Source organism: Lagopus muta, chromosome 1 (assembly GCF_023343835.1).
Source record: "Lagopus muta isolate bLagMut1 chromosome 1, bLagMut1 primary, whole genome shotgun sequence".
In the NCBI taxonomy this organism is placed as follows: Eukaryota; Metazoa; Chordata; class Aves; order Galliformes; family Phasianidae; genus Lagopus; species Lagopus muta.
In genome coordinates, this window is record NC_064433.1 from 141,321,321 (window position 1) to 141,340,642 (window position 19,322).

General features: G+C 37.9%; 1 protein-coding gene across 1 annotated transcript; it reads right to left on the minus strand.

The window, feature by feature from the left end:
• Window positions 1–449: 449 nt before the first annotated feature.
• On the minus strand, window positions 450–19,276 carry LOC125688228 (protein-lysine methyltransferase METTL21E-like). Its single transcript, XM_048933979.1, has 4 exons — window positions 18,976–19,276; window positions 8,100–8,257; window positions 4,200–4,317; window positions 450–3,284 (listed from the first exon to the last, which is right to left on the minus strand). The coding sequence occupies exons 1-4, from the start codon at window positions 19,148–19,150 to the stop codon at window positions 2,860–2,862; spliced, it is 876 nt and encodes a 291-aa protein (XP_048789936.1). The 5' UTR covers window positions 19,151–19,276; the 3' UTR covers window positions 450–2,859.
• Between the last annotated feature and the right edge of the window lie 46 nt (window positions 19,277–19,322).

The window sequence follows — 19,322 nt, forward strand, 5'->3', positions numbered from 1 at the left end:
TACAGCTGTTATAAGAGGCAAAAGCACAAATCAGTGAATTTAATAACGAAAATGCAATCCAGTCACCCAGAGCTGCAATATCACAATTCAACGAGACAGAAACAAAAATTCAGTATGGTTATATAGAAAAAATACAATGCTGAAAATTTTTGCTACTTTAATGTTTAGAAGCAAAAAGTATGATTTATAAAGACTTTGATTGAGATATTATATGATTAACAGCAAAAGAAATTTATTTAATCTTTTTATATATATACACAGGTAATAATAATAATAATGATAATAATAAATATTAGCATGTGAAAGTTGTGTGGTTAGTAAAACATTTGTGGAAAACCTAGAAAATGCTGTCCAGTTGCTTATGCATGTTGTTGGTATTGTTGTTCAATAAGTTACTGATAGAGGAGAGTACGGAAAACCAAGGAATTGACTGTAATACATACATACATACATACATACATAAGTAACACATACATAAGTCATGTATTACCTAAGTAATGCATGACTTATATCTTCAATTAATATCATTAGCATAACATTCCATAATATAATGTAAAAGCCTGTAAGACTACACAGTCTCTCTAGCGTTCATATAGGTGGAATTCTTTCACGCATAGTTTTATGCCAATGCCATGTGCTCTGCATAACAACTTGAGTTTTGTTTGAAGTTTTAGACCAAAGGGTACGTGATTACTAGAACTATAACCGACTTTAGGAAAATGCAATATCTGACAGTCATCTGAGAGACCTGTTCTCAAAGAGCAGAAATAAACTCCACAGGCAAATGCCACATATAACCTCCACCACCCGTTGGTCATGGCTAATAACCTGCCTATCATAACAGAGGACAAAAGGCCTCCATACAATAGAGCAGCTAGGCTCTGGAGCTTTCCCAGGAAACTTCACACAGTGTTGCTTAGACCAACTTGTGAGAAAGGGGAGCAGTTTTAGATTACACTAAACATTACCATGCTGTCAGGCCTGAAGAGCCCAATTCTGAATCTGCTCTACAAACACAGCTCCTGTTGACTTCAGCAGGAGCTCAGTGGGGGACAGCCTCAGACAAAATAGAAGGGCTCATTGGTATTAAAAGTGATCTCACTTTACTACTTTGCTGGATTCTCTCTTTTCATCCTTAGCCTGCGTTGCTTTGTAGTTCACAGGATATTTTCACTGGAGGATTTTGGTGCAAGCAGAGCTGTCTTGCTCATTATCCAGTGCCAATCCATTTATCTGTGAAATATTTGTAAACAGAGATGCTTTTTAGGATGAAAGGATTTTAGTTTCAATTGCAGTGGATTGGATGGTTGCAAGTAATTGCTGTTACAGAGAATGTCCCCTTTCAATCAGTGGATCCAACATTTTGAAGTTAGTGTCACTGTTGCAACCTCTTCTCTTTCTTCATCTCACCTTTTCACCACATCCACCTTTTTTCCACAACCCTCCTACATCCAGATCCCTCCTGCCAAATACTCACCTATCCTCCCACTACTTCCTTTCAGTTTTAGGGTCCCCAAATCCCACTGGAAAATCTTGGCAGCTTGGATTCTGCTGTCTGCACCACTTCATGTCTAGCGGTAGAAAGTTTTATCTCAGAAAACCAAATTTTATGCTGGGAATAAGAACAAAGGAAAAAATTATGTGCTTAAGTACACTAATCTGATCACTAAAACTGGGAACACATGTTAACTAGGAGAGGCTAGGAGAAAAATGCTCCATTTGCCCTTGCAAAAAGTCTAGTCTGTCCATGTCTCAGCCACACTGTGACAAGCAGGTTTCATTTTCTACCTCCAGCTGCCACCAGCTGACGCTGCAGAATACTTATCCTGATGCCACTGTTGTTTTTCCATTGTTCCCTGAGGTGCAAATACCAGTCTATTTCTGAATGGGCACATAGCCAAAAATTTAAGGTCTTTGCAATGGGGACCTGTGAATGTGATGTACTATTCTTATTCCAGACCTTTGTTCAAGTAACAAAATATTTAACTCCCTGTTGCCTCACATGTGCAGCTGTCTGTTGAAGAATCCCTGAATCTAAATAAAAAGTGGAAGGGAAAGAAATGGCTTTAAACAGGAAGAGGGTAGATTTAGACTATATATTAGGAAGAAATTCACTACTGTGAGGGTGGTGAGACACTGGAACAGGTTGCCCAGAGAGGGTGTGGATGCTCCTATGCTGGAGGCATTCAAGGCCGGGCTGGATGGGGCTTTGAGCAACCTGGTCTGGAGGGAAGTGTCCCTGCCTATTGCAGGGGGGTTGGAACTAGTTGATCATAAAGATCCCTTCCCACATAAACCATTCTATGATTCTATGAAAACACAATCACTAAATCAAGGAGTAACTAATAGTCTCTCTCCCTTTATTGTGATACTATATCTCCCATTTTTCCTTTCAGTTAATGTCCTGTAAAGGGCCATTTGAAGGAAGGATTTGAACGCTATGGTGGGAATGAAGAAAAATAGATTTAACATCACACCTGTTAAATACAAAATGTAAGACTGTAGTAAATCTTTGAAAGATTGGTTAATCTCATAAGACACTGTTTAAAACTGCATTTGAAAGGAAATATTCATTGCACATCCCATAAAAAGAATATTGAGAATTATGAAAGTTATTAGTTTTGTCAATTTAGCACATGAAAGCCAAGAAAACATCAGAAATACATTTCTTCCATGTATAAAACTTTCAGCAAATTGAACTCAGGAATTCCATAGGGATGCACTGGAAAACCAATGTTTTGTTCTAACTTGCTTAAAAAAGGCCATTTGTAAAGATGCAGGCAACTACTTATGTAGAAATTATTAAAAAGAGAACTAGCTACAAACCATCTGAAATGATCACCCCCATATATCTCTTTTTCAGACAGACAATTTGGAAGGTCTGACTTTCATCCTGCCTTTCCTCATTGCCTTATACAGGGTTATGTTCAAACTAGGGAAATTAGAAATCACCTCTAAATCAAAGAGTGTCTGAAATCTGTCCACAAATTGGTTCTCATTGTCCAGCCTAAACTTCATAGCCCACATAATGACAGTATCATTCTTGCACAAGTGGTCAAAAGTTAGTAGGAGCTCATCCAGGAAGGGATGGTGGTAAACTACATCAGCAGCCATAATGTAGTCAAAGTGATATGAAGCTCTGGGAAAGTTTTTTTCCAGATCAATTCCCCAGGACAACTCCTTGACACAGGGCTGGTGCTTGCATTTCAGTTTTGTATTTTGGAGAACATTGTGCTGAAGGTTTCCCAGCAGTTCTGGCAAATCAGTGGCAGTCACAAGTGCACCTGTGACAGGAAGAAAACAAAAACAATCTTTCAATATACTTCAAGACTTAAGTAAAAGCCCACTTGCAAAAGCCACTGCACAAGGAACCGATTTTAGCAAATTTTCTGTCTAGGGGAATCGAACACTGTTATTGCTCCCAGTAGTTATTACTCATTGTACTTAAATATTTGGTAACTGGCAGCAGTTCTGCTGCACAGACTGCAATCTAAAGACAGCTGGGCTTGGGTGGGGATAAATCAAATACCACATCTTGATGTAATTTTCAATGAAAGCACAGTGAGAGATTGGGAATTGAAGAGTAACAGTTACTAATTGCAGAAAATCAACACTAGATTTAGGCATGGCCTCAGGTTCTTTCCTTTTAACATATCAACAAGCTTTCTCAGACTGCAGAAAGCTAAATTCTGTTCAAATACAGGGGTTACTGATTTGAATTACTCTTGAGGAAGGGCAGGCTGTCATGATAGAAAACAAGTTTCTGTAGCACAAAAGTCAAGGATCCGTTGCTGAAAGAAAAGGCTGAACTCAAGTTTGAAGGAAGTGACCTGCATCCAAGAGGTATTTATTTGATCAATGGAAGATGATGTGTTGGTCATGCCTGCGTCTGACTTTACCCTATTGCCACTGACATCCTCTTAGACACTAATTTCTTGTTTGTTGGTCCCCTGTTTAACACTGCTAATGGTAACAACATCCACAGGGACCTTCTTTATTGCATCTACACCTTTGTGTTCACAGTTTGAGAGAGAGAAAAAAAACTAAACAAATTTCTAAGAAACCCTGTTGGAACTCACTTCTTCTTTCTCTTAGAAAATGTCAAACTGTCAAATAACTGTATTTTAGAAGTACTAACATACTTCCTTTGCTTTCCAGTATACTTTTCCAAAAGTATAGGAGCAGTGGTATGTACTCACCCAGTAAACTGGCTACTATAGAGACCAATCCAGTTCCAGCTCCAATTTCAATCACATTTTTGTCGACCAAATTGTACTGTTTAGAATTGGTTTCCAAAAAATAACACAAAACGAGAGCCTGCAGGAGAGGGAATCCATGAATATACTGAATAAATAAATTAAATAAAAACCTTCACTCAATACACATTGTCATTTACAAGCATGCAAAAAAAAAATGTTTTATAATTTCATGTCTGTTTAAATGAGCAATATCCATTCAAACACTGTCCTGAAAGGAACATGACTCACTATCTTTGAGCTCTACAGGCTGACAAAACAAATGCCACCACATGCTTCGATATGGTCTTGCAAAGCATTGCAGCCAGAAGGAATGACTGCAATTATCTAATCTGTCACACTGCATAACATGAGCTGTAAAATTCCAGTCAGCAATTCCCACACTTATTTCTGGTTGAGTTAAAACATGTCTGTCACAAAGACATCTTGATATACAGACTGCATGTGAGAGAAAACCCACAACTCCTGCTAGTTTCTTGCAGTAATTATTTAAAATAATAATTAATGATCATAATGATTCAAAAAGATCCAATAAATTCACCCCTTTACTTTTAGTTCAGTTTCTTTCTAGTTTTAATGTCCATACCTTGTTACATAGCCCTCTACAATTGACTCCTTATGTATACATTTATAAACTATGACTTAAGAAACTTCTCCAGCTTTTCTGTCCTATCTCACACTGACCAGTGTTCTTTAGATCACTCTAGAAACACAAATGGCTATTTTTACTCCTCTCACAAAGACAGTTCCCAGCCTGTCTCCTGTATTATTTCCCACACTTAGAAAATCATATAGTCTACACTGACAAATACATATATCGGTTGCTACAGTATCTTATCTTGCAGTACAGATTACCATTTGGGAAAATAATTAGAAATGATTCAGTTTGGCTCTGCAAAATTTTATTCTTGGTTTCACTTCAACAGATTAAAATATAGAAGGAACGGAGGAGGACTGTTGACTTTGTAAGAGATAGAAAGTCAGTGTTTTTGCTTTCAACCTCTTAAATCAGAGCAAAAAGAACAAGATTTTTCATATGAACACACAGATATCTCAATCAACAAAACTTAAAAATAGAAAGTTTGTGCACGCTGTATTAATAAAAGCCAGGTTCTTTAAGACTGCGCATGATATTGAACTGACTTTCTAAAACAAATCCTATCCTTTTAGCTCCATTCATTCCCATCATTTCGTCCCTTGGTGTCTTGACATGTTCTGCTGTTGAAACCAGCTGGCAGGCTCAAAACTTCTGTGACTTAAATTAGGGAACCTTTGAAACTCAGCTTCCTTTCCATGCAGAAGCTTAACTTCTCTTAAATTTTCAGCATTCTTGACAAATGTGACTGATATTTTTCAGAAGATTTCAAGTATTGCAGGTTGGAACAGAAGGGAGAATATAGAGACACAGTGGAGGTTTCCTTCCTTTCACAGAAAAATTGACTAAACCTCCACAGAAAAAAAATGTGCATTTCAGTGTAGCCCTTGATTTGTGAGAATAATTAACAGCCAGCCAACCTTGACTTGAAGACATTCACTGAGGCTGCTAAGAGATACAGTGTAAACAACTTCTCCAGTTCTGCTAAGGAAAAGTGTTTGGCATCCAAAGCAGTAGAGTACACTAACCCTCCTCAGCTGGATTATGGTCATGCTTCTTAAAAACAGCACAGGAAGCTGATATTGGGACAACAATGGAGCCTCTTGGCTTTTAGTCTTCTTGATTCTATAAGAGAATCTTATAATTCTATAAGATTCTTCTTGGAAATCCATCTATTTTAGAGAGATTCTTTGAGCAATGCAAGTGTCAGTGGTTCATTGTGGCACCTATCCACCCGCAGCAGTGTTTTTTCACTCTTAATTATTTCAAAACAGTCCATTAGCTGCATTGCACAAACTCAAAAGACTGAAGAAAGTTCTTTGCATGGTGGATACGTTGCTAGTTCTTATATTTTTGAGATCCTTCCCAGTCTGAACCATCCTGTGATTCTGTAATATCAAGAGCCAAGAATGATGGTTCCTGAGAGCATGGATTCACTTCCACACATGTTTCTGTCTTTTTAAGAAACTGGAAGTCCTATGTGAATCTTCTCCCATGACTGCATATTTACATGCTAAATTTTTCTCTTGAGTAGCTTAAGTAGCATCTATGAGTGTCAGCACCTTATTGAGTTCTTTCTGAATCTGCTTTCTCTAGGGTCATTTATTTATAACACGTACAGTAACGTAATTTTCATATAAGACCCACATTTCCTTTAAAATTGGCTTCTAATTGGCCAATAGGACCAGAAAGTTTCAACAGGAGAGGAGAAGGCATCACATCATACATGCTGTGTGAAGGGGCACAAACAAGAAATACGAGAGCTGCTCCAAAAGTAATGCCTTCTGTTTTATTATGTTGGCCTAGGACATCAGAGATGGATTTTGGTGGTATGGCAGTAGAGGTTGAACCTTTCCCCAATACTCTGTTACATTTTGTTGCTGTGTGATGATTGGCAGCAGAGGGACAGTTTGACAAAATGACTTCTGACATGGAAGTGCATATGAAGAAATGATGAGTTTAATTTCTCAATGAACAAAAAATTGCATCCCTTGATATTCATTGATGCTTCCTGAACATTTATAGGGACCAACCAGTGGATGGGAGCACAGTGAGGTGGTAGGAAGTGTGTTGCAATAGTGGCAATGACAACACGAAAGGCAAGCTGAATTCCAGACAGCCATGCACAACTGCTACACCTCAAAATAGAGAGTCTCAATCGGCTCATCCACACGAATCAGCAGATAATAACCACAGAACTGTGTATGGAGCTGGATATCAGCTTCAATGCGTTGAAAACGGTAGCAACGCTGGAACATCACAAGGTTTATGGCAGGTGGTCCTCACAAATTCTCACACATGAACAGAAAGAGCACCATACTCAACTTTGTCAAGTTTGTATGAGGCTAAAGGTGACAGTATTCTGGATCACATCATTAGCAGTGACAAGATGTGGTGTCATCACTATAAGCCAAAGTTAAACAGCAGTCCACAGAGTGGTGACATATGAATTCTCCATCAAACAAAAAAGTTCAGGGTGTAGCCCTCAGCAGATAAAGTGATATGCAGTCTTTTGGCATAAGTGGTGATCTTTCAGGATTTCCTGGAAACCTGAAAAACCATTAAATCTGACTGCTGCATCATGACACTGACTGAGCTGAAGGTTCAAACTTCCAAATAAACAGCAGAGAAGACGACAGCCTTTTTCTTGCAACACAATAGCACCAGGTCCCATACCAGTTTGAAGACTGTGGAGCACACTGCCAATCTTGGATGGTCTGCTCTACCACATAGTGCTGGATTTAGTGCCTTCTGAATTCCATTTTTTTGTGCTGATGAAAGATGGACTGCACAGGCAATGTTTTCCTAACACTGACGTTGTCATGGCAGTTGTGAAACAATGGGTCACCTCTGCTGCTGGAGATTTTTCTGAGCTCATCATACAGGCAAGTTCATCACTGGCAAAAATGCATAGCTAACCATGGTGACTATACTGAAAAAGTCTTTTTAACTGAGAATGTGCTCTATCAAACAGTGCCACTGTACTCTTTGTATCTGTTGTGGATTGCATAGAAATAAATAAGAGGCAATATCTTTGGAGTGACCTGCATATCATTTAAGCTTTGAGAACCAGGAAGCCATAGGAAAACTAGGCAAAATTCAGGTTTGGGAACTGTAGAATGGAGAAAGTATAGAATATTATCCTTAACTTCACAACACACAATAAAAAATATTTATCACTAAAAAAACAACTAAACGTGTTAAAAGACTCCAAAACTGAAAGTAACAATATTATGTAAATATTGTACCGATGGCCAGACAACTGCCCCATAACAATCAGTGGCTTCTGTAATCCTTATCTCATGGCCAGCAAAGTGAAAGCCTTCCCAAGCCTTATAAGTTATAACATCAGGAAAAAAACGTCTTCTCATGATTTCAGTAACTATTTGTTCTTCTTCTTTTTCCCCTGGAAGTAAGAATATAAAAAGTTAAATAAGCTGAGAGGGCAGACGATGAAATCACCAATTTATGTTGAAATGCTGATCTGAAGCAGGAATTGGAATGATGTTTGTGACCTAAAATGCATTTTACCATTAATGGTAAAATAAATAAAATATATAATATATAATGGCATGATATATAGAAAGTCTCCTGAATTCTAATAGAAGTTTTCACTTTACGACTATATAAAGTAATTTTTTCCACTTTACTGGAAAAATGAAGTTTAAAAAAAGGGGAATGTTACCATATATTACTTTTCATTTCACCAAACCAACAGAAAATTATTTTTCACTTCAAGAACAGCTGCTCTCATATTTATTCTCATGGTCTTTTGCGCCTCGACTTTTTATTGTTTTCCATGTTCTTTTAATGTTCACTTTCCCCATGTAAATAAAAGGAATCACAATATCATATATAAGTCTGTCACAAAACTTGTGAAGCAGATCCTAGCAACGCAAATTATGACAGACAGGAGAGAAAGCACTACTGTTGTCAAGAAAGCTTATCCACCCACACCAACAGAGCCTTGTAAAAGGGATTCTTTCCAGCTGGCTTGACATCCTGAATGCCATCCTTGCTGCTATGTGAAGGATATTTATGATAGCTAACATAATCCAGGGCAACCCTTCTACAAGAAAGGATTCATTCGTTTAGCTGAATACCAAGCCAGTGTCACTTTTGCAATCATCACACAAAGCCGCACCACAGTGTTGCAGATAACATGTAAATGAAGCTTTCCAGAGCATTTTCTCTGCAAAATCAAGAATCATTCCGAGTTTGCATGGTAAATTTGCTTTCACAGCCAGACACAACCTCTTGGCAAATTAGCTAAAGCAAAACATGTTTACAAGCTATACCTCCTAAAAAGCATGTTAAAGTTGTGGTAACTGGGTTACCATCTTTTCCAAAGCAGAATTCCTCTATCAAGCCTGCAGTTGCCATCCAAATCACAGGCAGATACATCAAGATGGCACAGAATGACACACAACTGGATGACACAGCACAGAAACTGCAGTGGTCATTAGAAATGAATATACTTGACTACCATCCTTCAGTAAATCTATATAAAGAGAACAGCAGCTGTTGGCAATATAGAAGAGTCTACATTTTCTTCCCCTCCAAGCCACTGCTCTTCGGTATGCATTGGTATTTTTATTGCCATAACCTATCAAGAGAGGCAACTCTCTCTCCTTTCCTGGAACTACAAACAAACAAAATAATAATAATAATTAAAAATAAGGATGGTATCTCACAAATCGATTGGAAAAAAAATAAAATACTAGTCGTGAGCCAGCAGTGTGCCCATGCAGCTCAGAAGGCAAAGGGGAAAAGGGGAAATGGTTTTAAGTTGAGGGAGGGCAGATTCAGGCTGGATGTCAGGGGGAAGTTCTTTACTATGAAAGTGGTGAGGTGCTGGAACAGGCTGCCCAGAGAGGTTGTGGATGCTCCATCCTTGGAGGTGTTCAAGGCCAGATTGGATGGGATCCTGGGCAACTTGGTCTAGAGTTAGATATGGAGGTTGGCAGCCCTGTCTGAGGCAGGGGGGTTGGAGCTTCATGATCCTTGAGGTCCTTTCCAATCCAAGTCATTCTATGATTCTATGATTATATGACACAACTAAATTAAAAATAAAATAATATATATACACCACTAGAAAGAAAGTTAAATAGTATAATTTATTAAAGGTAACATAAATAGAAAAATCTTAACGTTAAAATTATGATATTTTAAAATATCAGATGCTAAGTCATAGCGTACAGTCAGCACATAACACTAGAGGCTTGCAGGAGTTGTAAAGTTGAGAGAAGGCACATATGTCACTGAGCCCATGAGCAGGAAACTCTAAACAAACAGAAGTTACGTATGATAGAAATGCTGCTTTGAGGCCATAGTAATTTTTTCCTATGAAAAAATAATATGAGGATTTCTTATCACAGATGTTGTAAAGTGTATTTAATTTATCATCCTGTGTCTAAGTGTACTAGATCTAGACTGCTTTTAATCTTCTCAGACCGCTTACAGCAGTCTGATCTCATTCTGTGATTAGCACTAGCTGTCAAAATAAAAAGCTATTCCTTCTATTACTTCTCAATTACAGCCATTTTTCTCTTCTTCTTCTTCTTTTGATAACTGCTTTGGATCCAATTTTGATGAAAAGCCCTAACTTATAAAGTCTTAACTTACAAAGCTTCAGCCAAAAGATCTATAAAACTCCAGAAGTATTACAGCTACCCCTCTCATGTTCAATAAACATTTCCCACTTACTTTTTTATATTGTCAGTAATCTTTCTACTCAAGGCTTGTGTTGTACCTGCACTATTAAACTTTGTAGGCCACTGCTCCCTGCCTAGGATAAATTATCCATACTTCTGAAAGAGGAGATCTAAATCTACTAGTTAATACCACTTAAATCACTGGCCCTCTTACTCCTTCAGTAATCCCATAGGTGGGATACATGAAGAAGATGACATAACACAATCTTCTCTTTGTTTCACTATATGTCTATGAAAGACAGGCTTCAAAACTCACCTTAGTGAGAAATTTAATCAGGACCAAGAAACTAATGACAAAGTAAAGACCACAAACCTTTAGCCAGACATGCTTACTTCCACATAAATCTTTCCTTACAATCCAAAAAGCACTCTTCTATTTTCTACTTTATATTGTTCAGAATAACTAAACTCCGTGTGTGACTGAGATAAACACAAAAACAAAAATAAAGCAAAAAAATTTTTTTTCTGCTACAGTCTTCAGAGCAGTCAGAACAGAAAAATAACAAACAAGTAGAAAATCTATAATGCAAGAAGAATATTGTTATCTGTGTAAGCAAAGCCCAAGTGAAATAAAGTCTTCAAATACCTGCTAAAGTATTAAAGTTCTGCTAGTTATGCTTTGATCAAAATCTTCTCTCTTGATACCAGATATAAAAAGCTGATAGGAAGTTATTCTCCTATAAGTGTTCAACTCTGTGTTAGTCCTTATTCAAGTTGCAATGTTGAGTTACAACTCAGTGAAAGAATTTCAGTGATATTTAAAGATAGAAAGACCCATCACTAATAAAGGGTCAGACAAGGGAAGAGGAAGCTTCACTGACCTGAATCAGTTCTTGCAAGAATGGAATTTCATATTGGGTATTTCCAGCAATATTACTCAAGCACACACAGCAAACCATCAGAACATAAAGGTCTGCTAGAACTGGTTCCTCCCTTCTTCATTTACCTGAGTTTAATGAAGTGGGCTATCACTTTCTCTTCCTTCATGTTTTGGAGAGACACAGAAGTATATCTACATACATAGACATTATATACATAGGAATGTACGTACAGTTTATTCATCGCTTTGCATTTGCATGCAAACACAGAAACTACTGGAATTTCATGTGCTAAAACATATTTACATCAAGAAGGGATAGTTTGACCCTATCCACTTAGCATATAGAGACTCAGATAATTTTTGTTAATAAAACAGCACTCCTCTGGCCTTGAATTGTTGATCTTGATCACAAACACATTTCTGTCTATAGATGTCATAAATCCTTCCTGAAATAGAATTTGAATTTACGTAACTTTCGTAAGATTTTCTGTCTAACAGGTTAATGACTTGGAGAGTCCTTTGAAATAAAAACTCTTCTCCAGAGGGCTGCTGGGCACTGGAACATGTTCCCCACAGCAGTGGTCAGAGCACTGAACTGCGTTTGGACAATGCTCTCAAACAGAGGGTTTGAATTTTGGGGAGGTCCTGTGTGGAGACCTGGGTTGGATTCAATCAGTGATCCTTGTGGGTCTCTTCCATATCAGGATATTCTGTGTTTCTGCGATGCCAGGTAAAGTTTCATTTATCATAAAAACCTAATGTTGTTGGGGCATACTCTTTGAATTCCTTTGATTTTCAGTTAATACAAGGGCAGAAGGACAGTCTTGTATGTTGATACAATTTTGCACTATACCAAAGACATAATTAACAAAGCAATGAAAATGTGAAAACATCACTCTCACCGGCAAAGCAATTACAATTATTATTATTAATAAAAAAAAAAAAACCCAAAAACAACAAAAAACCACCAAGAACATAGTTTTCCAAAGAGAGATAATAAATGATGTGGAAGATTGGTGTCCTGAAGTTAGTGGCAAGCTGATTACGGAAATGTATGACAAGCTGCAGAATCTCATTTAGAGAACTAGAGGTTTTTGCTGATGCATTTAAACATCAAGCAGAATGTTTTATACGAGAACAAAACCTTAAGAAAGAAAAGGACCTGAGTGCTACTGAGACAGAGCTAGGGAGGTGAGGAGGGGAAGGCAGAGCAAGATAATACGTAGAATACGTTGGGATAAAACAAGCTACAAATTACAACATCTTTAACAATAAGGGAAACAACAAAAATGGGCCTTAGGCTAACATTATCTGCATGCTGGTGGGTTTTTTTTTGCTAGGAAAGAAATAGAATAGTATGTTTTGAAACATTCTACATAATTGTTTATTCTGTTTGCACCAGGAGTTACATAAAAATTGTACTTGGGTAGTACACAGCTCCACCAGGAAACAGTAATCTTAAAATTCACTTGGGTACTGTGCATCAGTAATTAGCATGCCAATTATCTGAACACACACCTATTGATATTTCCTATGTTAATGCATTTTTCACCAAACTGATAAAGAACAAGCACTGCTAAACAGCACTTAAAATGCAGGAAAAGTGACAAAGACAAGGATTGTGAATTAAAATTAAAATATACTGATAATTTATCCTGATAACAGAACTATGATGTGACTAAGATAAAGGAAGAAAACAACCCCTGTACATGGAATCTATGAAGAATATACCTGTAGTCAATATCTACATTTTCTGACTCACCCACAATCAGCAGATTGAGTAACAAAACATCCTTCAAGTATTTTGCTAATGCATTTGCGGTTGAACTTGGTGATCTTTAAGGTCTTCTCCAATCTGAGTAATTCTATGACTCTATGATTAATACATAAAAATGTAGTTTTACCCAGTGATTTATGGGGAGCAGGGGAAGGGGGAGAAGGGGAATCATAGATTAGTCTCTTTCAAGTGCTGGGCTAACTCTATTTAATTTTCTAAGGTCAAATAGTGTAACAGAACAAGGTGATAAGGGAGCATGCAAAAGAAATAAGACCCAACCATCTTCTATGTCTCTCCTGCATTCATGGATTTTCTCCAATTGGCAAAAAGAATGAAATCCAAGCCTTCAGCTTGGAACTCGACCTGACAAAGTTCAGACCTACAGCAAACACATTCTCTCTTCTTCAGAAGCAACATACTCTCACCTGAAGAGTTTAGTTATAAGACATACACAGGGGGTGGCAGAGATCTCAGGAGATCATCTAGTCCAAACCCCCTTCTAAAGCAGGTTCTCTGCTTTAAAGTAGGTTACAAAGGAAAGTCTCCAGGCAAGTTTGAAATATCTCCATAAAAGGAGACTCCACAACCTCTTCGGGCAGCTTGTTACAGTGCTCTGTAAACCTCACAGTAAAGAATCACAGAAGACTTACCATTTTGATCTGTACTTAGAAATATTTTTACAACTACACATGATAGATATTACAGATGTAATAGCAATGTATATCCATGCATACCAATGCTGACAAGAAACCCACAGAAAGATCTGTAAGGGAGCAGATTTGCAACTGGTTCTGTAACTGTAAAAGCTTACTGGATAAAAGCTACATTACTATACTGGTGGAAAACCTCAAAATGTAGCCCTGCAAATTCATCTAGGTATTTCGAAGGGCCCAGAAGAACTTCATCCCAGAACTACATTAGCCTGTACTTCTCAGGGACACTGAAGCCTCATAATTTCTATTGAGTTACTGATGTCTCGCAGTCAGAGTCCTCGTCTTGTAAACATTACAGATAGCTCCATGGAAACATATTCAATCTTGAATCACAGAACAGTCCCCAAATTCCAGGTGACATCACTTCAGTATTTCATTTCCATCCATCTATTTCTATTTCATTCCAATCCACTGCAGCCTAAGGACCCTGAAAGGAAGGGAACAGGAGGGAAATTTAACCATCCCCTTGACCTTCCAAACCTGCACCTTTCTAAGAACATAAATCAAAATATCAATCAAGAAAAATCACTAATCTAAACTACCCAGTTAATTTTTCCTGTCTTCATGCTTACATATGAGGGTGGTGATGACCATTCACTCCAGGCTGTACCCGCTGAAGTGATGGCAAGGACAAGTTATATTATATAGATTAATCTGATTTATTACATCAGTGTAATATAACGCTTGGAACTTCATACTTGGAAATGTAGAAATACAAAACTGTAACCCACGAGCAGCCTAATTTCAGCCAAGAGGCAAAATGCCCTTAGTACAGAGTGCGAGGAGATGAGAACAGGCTATGCTCTCCAGTAATGGATTTATCCAGGTTTTAGAGGTGCATTCTCAACATGAAACTCATGTCACTGATATTGCAGCCTCATATAAGTCACGGGTCATCTAAAACCATTAGAAAGCTGAAAATAGAAGTACTGTGGTCAGACTACCTCATGAACATATAATAAATTCAAATGTACCCATTACTTATTACATAACCATGTTTGTCTGTCATTGAAAATATCTGCAGGCCTGTGCTCAGCACCTATAATAATTTCTAATAATAACTAAATGATTTCCTTTTGACTGCAAAAGTAGGCTTTTTTCTATGTTATGTGCTCTGCTCTGCATTATAAAAGGGTGACTGAAAATTTTCTGATAGATTAGGAGTAATCTGGATGAGTAACTTAGTATTGACTAACATCATCTTCCACATTTCTTACCTTGCCTGGTCAAAAAGGCCTTGTGTCATTGGAAGTTCATATTTTCTTCTAACAGTATGCCAGAAGAATCCATGTAACAGTGCAACAGAAGTAACTCCAACATAATGTCTGCCAATTTTCCCTATCAATATTTTCAAGTTTCTAAAATATTTCTTTGAAGAAAGGACCTGAAAGTTACCCAACAACATCAATCCATGACAATATTTGAGCTTTTTGTGAGGTCACAGAGAAATAGTTCATTAATTGTTGAAATTTAGCTATGTCAGCTATGAGGAATAAAATCTGAGTTCTGATATTTTGGTTTGATCCTGCAGCAAAGCCGAAGAATATTGTTAACTAATGACATGACTTCCAAACGTACTGCTTTTACATCTTTTTAAAATATTTTTGAGATAACAGTTAATGGAAAAAAGTTTTTTTGTTTCTGTTTGTGTTTTGTATTTTTTTAATTGCTGTTGTTTTAGGGTTTTGTTTTTTGTTTTGATTTCTTTAAGATAGAAACATAACTCAAACTAAGGGGAAAAAAAAACAAATCACAGAATCACAGAATTGAAGGGGTTAGAAAGGATCTCTGGGGATCATCAACCCTTCTACTAAAGCAGGTTCCCTACAGTAGGTTGCATAGGAAAGATTTCAGGTGAGTCTCGAGTATCTCCAGAGATTACACAGAGTCTCTGGGTAGCTTTTTTTTGGTGTTTTGTAAGCCTCAAAGTAAAGAACCCTTTCCTCATGCTTTCTACGTTTGTCACATCCCATCTGGTCCTTAACAGTGTTCCAGTTTGTCTGCTCCCCCTTGTTCAGAAGTTCCCTGTCTTTCTCAAACAGAGAAGCCCAGAACTGAACAAAGTACTCCAGATGTGGCTTCACCAGGGCAGAGCAGAGTGGGAGGATCACCTTCTTTGACCTGCTTTGACCACTGATGTTCTTGGTCACCAGGCCCTACTGCTGGCTCATGGCCAATGTGTAGCCCATCTGAACACCCAGGCCCTTCTCTACAGAGCTCCTCTTTATCCTCTCCATCTCCATCCTCTGTACTGATGTGTGTAGTTTTTCCTCCCCAGGTGTAGGATTTTACACTTGCCTTCATAAGGTTCCACTCTACACAACTTCCCAGCCTGCCCAGGTCAAAGATGAGAGAAGGGAACACAGGTGGCAGTAATAGAAGTAAGTTGGCTTTTTAACCAGCTCTGCTAATTGCAACGTCTACTATAAAGAATCTTTAAGCATTTTAAGCACTCAGAGAGCAGAGAAATTGAGTTTTGGGCCTTCTTTAGAAAAAGTCAAATTCACTTCTTGCACACATCTATCAATTCTACAGAATTAAGTGGATCCCCTCCTTTCCACCACCATTGAAGATGGGTCATAAGGAAATAAGAATTATGAGATTTGTGTCCAGAAGAATAACAAGCAAGGAAAAGCCAAGCTAGAAACTGGACACTCAGTTGTGAATAGTCCGACTTGGGCTCTATAGTCCAGTCCAAGGATTTTTTTTCCTTTCTAGAAAAGTCTTTGAAGTCAGGGGAAAAGGGTCTGCAGCAAAAGGAGAAGATGAAGGTAAGAAGCGTCCTTAGAAGTAACCCAGGAAATGGAAATAAGACACTAAGTCACTCCCTCATCCCAGCTTAACTTCTTAACTTCTAAGTTACAGGGTTAGGCTGGTTCTCACTTGCCTCAATTCCAACCATGTCCCATTTAAGGTATCTTTCTGGACTTCACCCAGACTTGAAATGATGACAGGAATCACCATCAATGAGGACATCTGTTGAGCAGGGGAAGAGAAGGAGCATGACTGTTATAAAGCTCTGGAAGATATGTGAAGGTTACCAGGTCAGCATTTTCTCAGATATTTCTGGATTAAAAACTGGGCCCCAGCCAAGTAAAGTGAGACGATGAAGTGTCAAGGACAAGTTGCAAACTTGCTCTTCTCCTTTTGTCTCAGAGATAAAATTATTTTGGGGTGAATGTAAATAATGTAAAACTTGCAAAGTAATTTCAGGTCCTAAGAAACAAAGGCAGCAGTGGTACAGTCTGATCTCAGAAAAAGTTCAGCAAAGGAGAGTAAAAGCTAGTGAAAAAGAGAAGTCATGAGAGGAAAGAAAAGAGATATTAATGATGCAGGTGTGCTGGAGAACTGATTGGATAAAGGGACTAGGAAAGATCAGACCAGGTGAGGATCTACTTGTAAATTGGAACCTGGTAGTAATGGTAATCATGAGCTGTGATAAGGAGTTCTAATCTAAGGAACTTGTGACAAGCCAGTGGAGATAACAGAACCTTGTGAAGGAATGACAGTGAATAAAAGGAGAACAGGGTGGTGGAACAGCAAATACAAAGAGCTCAGACACTGAAACGGAGCAAGAATCCTAAGAAACAGAGATTGAGTCTGGATGGACAAAGTGAATAAAATGGGAATGGAGAATGTGGCAGAGGAAAATGAGGACAAGGAAGGTACAGGCTGAGGGCACTGAAGCAGTAATTCTCCATGCAGTAGGTTCAACACACTTGCCTCCAGAATATGAAATGGAACTAAAGCCTGATGCTGATAAACTGTGAAACTCCAAAGATGTGCCATTTTCTATTGGTGTCTCTTCGTCCTCTTTAAGTAGAGTTACTAGAAAGAAGTGAGCAACCTGCTATCAAGTTTGTTGGCTAAAAGGAATATATTTCTGTATTTAAGGATCCTGTGCTACCTACTAATTTTGCATAAATCAATCTTATGTCCCAGAATTCAATTTATTTTAAAAATTCAAAAGCTTAAGTAATTACATGCAGACCCACTGCTCCCTGCCCTAAATCCTGCATGAAGAAAGTATCAGTATTAGAAAGCCGAACTTGCAGAAGCATAGCAATGCCTGTGCAACTGGAACTCAGCCTTCTTATGTACAGTGTAATAAGAGTCATCAATATTTCAGTCTTTAATGGCTTGGTATTTAATATTAATACTTCTAAATATTTCTTACCCCAATCATGCCTCATCACACGTGGGATCAACTTGAGCTTTTCATTGAAGTCAGGATTACATAATAGGAAAGGGAAATGTATTAAAGAAATTCTCCAGATTAGGGCATGCAAAACAGGGACTTTGTAACTGCAATCGATACCAAACTCTATCAGCTGCTTTCTTGTGTGATATCAGCTTTCTAGAGAAGATTATGATTTTAGGTGCTTAATTTTCTTAGCCCTTCAGTTGTAATGTATATGATGACTTAGAAAAAGGGAAACAAAAAGCCCCTCCAGACACTAACAGAAAGCTTCTGAAAGAAAGGGATTCCCCTCTTGCTCCTCTGCCCTTCCCAGTCTTTTCAGACTTAATACAAGAAATTTAAAAGCAATGTGCATGCATAGTTGTTCTGGCAACACTAATGTTTTGGGGGCATTTTTGCTTTAAATCTCAGTTCAATCAAATCTCTTCTATTCCTGATGTTTCTGGATCTTGAAAATGAGCAGCTTAAGATCTACTTAGGAAAAAAAAAAACTAAAGTTGCTAACAGTCCTTGTTAAGATCAGCTGTGAGGCTGTCTATACAGAAACTGGGCTTGTAATAACTGATCCTGCCTAAGTGTCACTCCACAAACAAACTTATTCTGAATAGCTCAATCATAGCCACAGCTTCATTCCCTGGAACTAGTCACAGGCAAATAGCTGCAGCAAGTTGGCAGACACTGGTAGGAAATCACCATACCAAAGACTGCTGGCATAGCAGTTATTTACTACATAGCTAGAATATTACAACAGCGCTATCTATTGCATTTTCTCTACAAGTGCCATAAACACAATTCTTCAGGAGAAATAAGTAAGATAGCTCACTGTCAGCAAGGTGCCTTGTTCCTTCTACTTAACAGAATTCCTGAGCATAACAAGGAAACAATAATACACACTTTACCTGCTTGTCTTTCTAATTTTCTTCTCTGTTCATTATTCAGATGATTATGTTGTGACGATGTCAAATCCATACTAAGCCAGAAGACCACCGACAGATAAGCACAAGCCTGCCTACCTGCTAAAAATGGATAAAATTGCTTTACATCCTCTTTCCCAATGCAACATCTAAACAACATGCAGAGTTTGCATTTGTTATGCTATGTTACTTGTATTAAGATGTACAAATATGAATATCAGAGCATTTAAGAGTCAGAAGTAGCAAGCAAGTTTAGCTGTTCTACTCTCAAAGAGGGAAAAATATATATTGGGGAAAAAAAAAAGAAAAAGAATGCTTTGATAAATGTTTAA

Coding starts and splice junctions, on each gene's coding strand:
- LOC125688228 (XM_048933979.1), bottom strand. CDS start 19,150: ATGTTGTTTAGATGTTGCATTGGGAAAGAGGATGTAAAGCAATTTTAT. Junction 4,318..8,099: donor GGGCAGTTGTCTGGCCATCG/GTACAATATTTA, acceptor CCTCTCCTGCAG/GCTCTCGTTTTGTGTTATTT. Junction 3,285..4,199: donor TATAGTAGCCAGTTTACTGG/GTGAGTACATAC, acceptor TTCCTGTCACAG/GTGCACTTGTGACTGCCACT.